Source organism: Alligator mississippiensis, chromosome 8 (genome assembly GCF_030867095.1).
Source record: "Alligator mississippiensis isolate rAllMis1 chromosome 8, rAllMis1, whole genome shotgun sequence".
NCBI lineage: Eukaryota > Metazoa > Chordata > Crocodylia > Alligatoridae > Alligator > Alligator mississippiensis.
In genome coordinates, this window is record NC_081831.1 from 54,494,081 (window position 1) to 54,500,080 (window position 6,000).

A 6,000-nucleotide genomic window follows, 5' to 3' on the forward strand; every position below is an offset into this window, starting at 1 on the left:
GTGGCTGGATACAATGCTGGATCAAAGAGCTGCCTACTCGCACAGGCCTACTGACTAGTATCTATCCTGAACAATGTTTGTGAAAAATCGCTGTACAGCTTGTTGGAAAGAAAAGAAACAGTAAGGAAAATGGTATTATAGCCATTCCTGTGAAGTTCCTAATAGTAAGCTTTTGTAGGCATGAAGGTGTGTATTGCTTTAGTACAAAGCTACATCCTGGATCCAGTATAAGTCAGAGGACAGAAAAAAATCAGTCTAAATTTGTATCCTAAAATCCTTCAGGATTTTCCTTGAAATGTCTGGTACCACTTCTAGATTGTTTCTTTTGAAGGAGAAGGCTGACAGCTTCAAAGAATTCTGGTCTCTTTAAATCCCAAGTCTGAAGTTGACTTTCTCCATGAACATTCATTTTGAAAGCACTGACCTCTTTATTGTCCAGTCTATGGGTGCAATACTTTAGATTCCAGACAAGACACAAGTTGGCCACTAACACTATGCCTCAAGTTCATGTAACAAGCTCTGAACTAGCAGGAGTTCACATGTGTTCAAGGCTTTAATTCATGCAGTCACTGGAAAGTTTGCAATCAAGTGTTGATTCTTTGGCATTTGCAAATCCTCTAAGTATACCTTCTGCTATACGGAAGCTTTATTTCTAAAATTTAATGTTTCAGTGGTGCATCCCACTTTCTCTCTTCCTGCCCACCCCCCGCTGCCCCCCTCCATCTGTCTGCAAATTAAGAAGGTTTAGCTCAGCACCAATTGAAATTTTAACTGGCTTAAATGGCTGCTTTATTTGCCATGTAAGGACAGGCTCCAATATCTCATTAAGCTATTGAATATGATTCTATTCAGGTTAGGTTAGTGGAGTTTTTATCTGCCATTATTATACTTTAATGCTTATCTGCACATTTATTGTTCCTTCAATACATTTGCATATGCAATTTTTACAAGAATAATTGAAAATGCTATGGAAGTCCCATTTTGGTGAATTGGACCTGTTAACATCTCCCCCTCAAAGAGTCAAATACTCATTATTGTGGATGATTCTGGAAGACACTATGATTTCTCTTAACCTGTTTCTCTGGTAATAATAGAGCCAGGATACCTTTGAACATTTCTGATTTTTGACGAACAAAAGAGTTCAGACCCTATGCAAACTGAATAGAACTGAGAGCCACCAAGCTATTCTCAAATATGATTCCCTCAGAATTGAAGGGAAATTGGTGAAGTTGATAAGTTGTGATGCATGCCTGAACAGACAACAGTGCTCATTCATCTCCCTGTCAAGAAGCAATTCATCTGCTCCCCATCTGGCGAGCATGAATGGGAAAGACACACCTTAATTGATGACCTTAGTAAAAAAGATGGATGTTCATGAGAGATCACTAAAAGCCTCATTGGCTTGTCTGTCTGCCAGTTGTCAAGTGAGATCATCCAAGCACAAGACTTTTTGCTAGAAGTCAGAATAACAAATGTCTGATTTTTTCTTTTGTTCAGATGGGGTCCATAATCTTGCAATTTACTTCCTTTTCACTGTTGGAAAGGACTCCTTTATGCCTTGCCTCCATTTCCTCTTGACCCCAGAGCACTGAGGTAGATTCTGCAAGATAGAGTCAGGGTGAACTTAGTCATCTCAGCATGCACAAGGGCAAAACTGTTCTGTGGATTTTTTTTCATAGATTATCCATTCAGTTTTCTACTGAGTCAAGCACTTTTCTTCAAACAGGATATGGTGGTATGTCTGCACTTCAATAACCTTCATCAGACAGCACTGCTGCTGGGTTTCTAAGGCAAGGTGTCGTGGCTTTTGCTTTTGTTTTTGTTTACTGATGATGCTAGGATAGTAGTACTGGAGTCTTAAAAGTTATTTTCTATTCAGTTGCCAAATAGAAGAGATTTTAAAAGTCTGCTCAACATAAGATGTCTTGGCCTAGTCCCTTGCCCTTTTCCACACTTTCTGCTACTGTTAATCTTTAACAACTTCCTACTTGTTTTTAACTTCTATTTAAATGCCCATTCAGGAAAAGGACTTCTGCAGACAGCAAAGAACTCAAAAGGAGTCAATATGCTACTTGACAGTAATTGTTGCTACAGCAACCCTTTGATTAATACTGAGGTGTAATCAGGAAACTTGTAGCAAAGTTGTATCTATCCCTAAATGTATTATGCCATAATTTCATGCTGTAGAGAGATTTGTTTAGGAGATTCAGAAGACCATGGGCTTGAATTTTTCACAATTGTTGATCGCTACCAATAATTTTGAATGACTTCAGTTGAAATTGGGGTTTCCTAGTACATGTAAAGAAAAACCTGGCCTGGGTATCTGAACAGTTACTGTCATAAAAAAAGTGAAAATGTATCTATCAGTTTATAATACCAAAATCTTTATTTAAAAAGTAATAATGGTCTAGTCTGTTCATTTGCTAGGAACTATAAGGTGTCAGTTATTTTATTTTTATTCTTCTGGTTAGCTTATAAATTATTGTGTGGTCTGTGTATGATGCTATATGGGATGCAAACATATGTTTTTCTATGCTGTAAATTGATATTACAGCTAAGTTAAGATTGCTGGAGTCTATTATAATTGCAACCCCATGCTCACATATTTTTATTTGATTAAGTTGCAAGTTTAACTTTGGGCTTCTAATCTATGGTTTTAAACAAATAAATTAAGGTATTTCCCTTTTAAATGAAACTTGAAAACATCAACTCAAACACAGAAGACTTGTATCTTCCCCCAACACTTCAGTGGAAAACATACCAACTTGAAAAGCAGCATTATTTCACATTACTAGATGGAGGGTTTTGGTCTTTTGGGGGCGTTTTCCAATAATTTATGTAAAATAAAAATGCAACATTTTTAAAAGACTGTAAATGGAAACAGATCAGGCAAAGGAGTTAAATCAGATGTGTTGAGTAACAGAATTCTGCTGGATCATGACGGAATATCTATGTACAGAATAGATAAGTAAGCATATTTGATGTTTCCATATGCAAAATTAGTAATTTTCATAACTGAATTAATTTAGTGATGACTTTTCCCCCTTCTTCACTTGATATGGGAAGGATATTGAAATACATGGTTCTGTTTGGTGCTCCATTTGTTTTACAAAAATCTGATACAATTCCTGTCTTGTTGGTAATGTTTTCATTTAATTAAAAATTATTTATATGCAACTTGGATTGTTCTTCAAGAGTCAAAATGTCACTAAATACTTGTGAAACAAGATATATAGTTCTCTGTTTATGTTTTAGATGTTTTTTATGCATTACAAATGATTAAGAGCTATATAGGTCAGCTAGGTGAAGGTCTTAACAGGTACTGATTTGCACCCAAAGGCAATGTATTTATCTGTATGTACTGATACCTATTTGATTTTTTGTGATTCATTTTTATAACATTGCCTGTTAATATCCTACCTGTGATGAAGTTTCAGGCAAGAAACTTCAAAATGCAGTCTTTTGTACAGACATACTTAAGGAATCACAGATGTTCACTTTGCCACATAGCACAACTTGAATAAGAACTGCTAAAAATACACAAACTGTCAGCTGTTGAACTATGAGTAAACTAGGTGTGTATTTTTTAGTTATAGTGTAAAGAAGTGTTATAGCACACCCACAACATTTTAAAAGGTCACATTAAAAATACACTTACTGTGTCCAATTTTATGAGAAGCCTTACTAGCCTAGGCAAAATTGCTTCCATGTATTTAATGCTCTTGGTGTCTATTTTGAAAATATGGTGATTTTTTTTTTTTGGTTTTGGTTTTTTTGCTAATTTATGTCATGCCTAATCAAAGCATTTGCATAAAATACTTTCCCCTTAATATTAACATTTTCAAAAGAACTCATGCTCTACGCTTCCTGCTTTAAGATCACAAAGCTAGAAGTAATATCTTATTACCTAAGCTTGCTTAGTCTCTCATTATAACTAACTACCTGTGAAAGTAATGTTATTTGAAATAAACCTTATAAAAGCCAAGTAAAGTTGCTCCCTTTCCACTTGGTTCAACGTTAATGATAAAAGTGGCAGTGAGGATACTATCGTAATAGTGGCAAGAACACAATTTGTACAGTTCAATGTTTCCCATGTGTCAAAATTGCACTTATTAAGAAAGTCAGAATGAGGACAGTATTTTGTGATGGATCAGTTTGTACCATGAGTGTGCATAAGAATTCAGGGCAAGATAACAACATGCTCTTCAGTGCTGTTGTAAATGGTAGAAAAAAAACTTGATAAACTATGACAGTCTTATTCATTAAGGAAGTAGGTCTGAAACAATGAGATGTTAAAAATAAAATAGATCAACATTTCATGGTAAGGTTTATATTATTTTGAATGTAAACTTATTTTTGCTTTTGTTAGCAATGTCTGTATTTTTATATTTCAAGTTTAAGAAATGCAGTAAAGACCTCGTTAGAAACAAAGACTATACTGGGGAGTAACTTTAAAAGGAGTATATCTTTCACAGCACTGACAACTCTCCTACCTCTCAGTGGATTTATCTGTGTTTTCCTCTGTGATCATCTGCAAATCCTGTGTGTTTTTCCTTGAATCCTCCTTGATAAAATTTTCTTCTGTGCTTGCTTTGTGGATATCCTCATTAGTCTGTAGTTGTTCTAATAGGTTTTGCTGATGCCAGGTTTGAATAGATCGGTGGTGTACAGGGGTTGGACCTGGTACCGGTGCCAGTATATTGTGGTGAACAGGACTGTTGTTTTTCTTCAGCCCATTTCTCTCCCGAGAGTGACTCTTCAACCTGTTCTGAACCGGTGTTCCTCTATGTTCATATCCTTCCTGCTGAAGGCAGCCTCCGGTGCCTGTGGAGCCTTGTGAGGGGTGAGTGAACCACCTCCAGCGTAGCCTTAGGATCTGTTTCACATCAAACTCCTTCTTTCCAGAGACTGACATTGTTGCAGGAAAAAAAGACAAAGGGATATCCTTTAGAAAGGAAGTGTATTCTTTGTTATCTCCTTGTCTTTCTCTGCCTCTTCTTAAGAAAAGACAACAAAAGAAGAAATACTAGTAGCCCTTTTTCCCCCCCTGATTAATACACAGCAAGCCCTTCAAGCTGCTGCTAAGCTGCTGCTAACTGTATAGGTGGGAATCCATACTGACAGGATGATGAGGTCAGACCTTAAACAAGTAAATCAGCTTAGCACAGGAAAGCAGCTACCATAACACTACCCAGCTGCTAGGCTTATACACTCTCACAGCACTATTGCACAGCTCTCTAATATATAACCTATCTTCACATGCTCCTAAGGGATCTTAGGCAGCAACTTAAAATGCAGGAAAGCACACACAAATAAAGTGGGAAGACTTTCTTTCCCATGAGGTTTTGCTTGAAGCTTAATAATAAACAGTGCTGCATTTTACAGATGTATTCATGGTGCACTCAGTATGTTCTCCTTATGAAGATTTTTGGTAATGATCAGTAACAAAACTGTGAAAGCATCCTGCAGTTCATGCCTTTCCTTGCATTTATTGCAACATACTTCATTTTACTATGTGAAATTTATGTAATTGGCTTCAGAATGGTATAATGCTTACTTAAAACAGGCAGCATGTACAATACATTGCACAGTATTTTATGAAGAAAATTCTTATGTTGAGATAGAATTCCATATATAATTCTGACTCACTGTGGGTACAAGAAAAGAGAGAATGCTTGCAAAAGCAGATGAGAACCCTTCCATAAATTACTATCTGTGAAAAACACAGCACTTCCTGGCTAAGTGCCTGTGTAAACACCCTCTTGCCATCCTGCCCCTCATTCTCACAGACTATGCAAAGGGTAGTTTTATTATAATTAATATTATTATTTTGATAGTATAGTGTGCACCACAACATGTTTTGAACAAATTCAGTAGATTACACAGATTCACTGTTAGTCATGCATTAATATGCAGGATGATGTAAACTGAATTATAAATATTATATTGTAGGACAATGTAAACAGTACTGTAAATACTATACGATAATGCATATAACAT

General features: G+C 36.1%; 1 protein-coding gene across 1 annotated transcript in view; it reads right to left on the reverse strand.

Moving 5' to 3' along the window:
- KLHL4 (kelch like family member 4) overlaps nucleotides 1-5,247 on the reverse strand; it is a 95,824-nt gene extending 90,577 nt beyond the window's left edge. Inside the window, exon 1 of the mRNA XM_006269542.4 lies at nucleotides 4,494-5,247. Within this exon, the coding sequence (XP_006269604.1) occupies nucleotides 4,494-4,915 (422 nt within the window). The 5' untranslated portion in view covers nucleotides 4,916-5,247. The remainder of the gene's footprint in view (nucleotides 1-4,493) is intronic.
- Nucleotides 5,248-6,000: the final 753 nt, after the last annotated feature.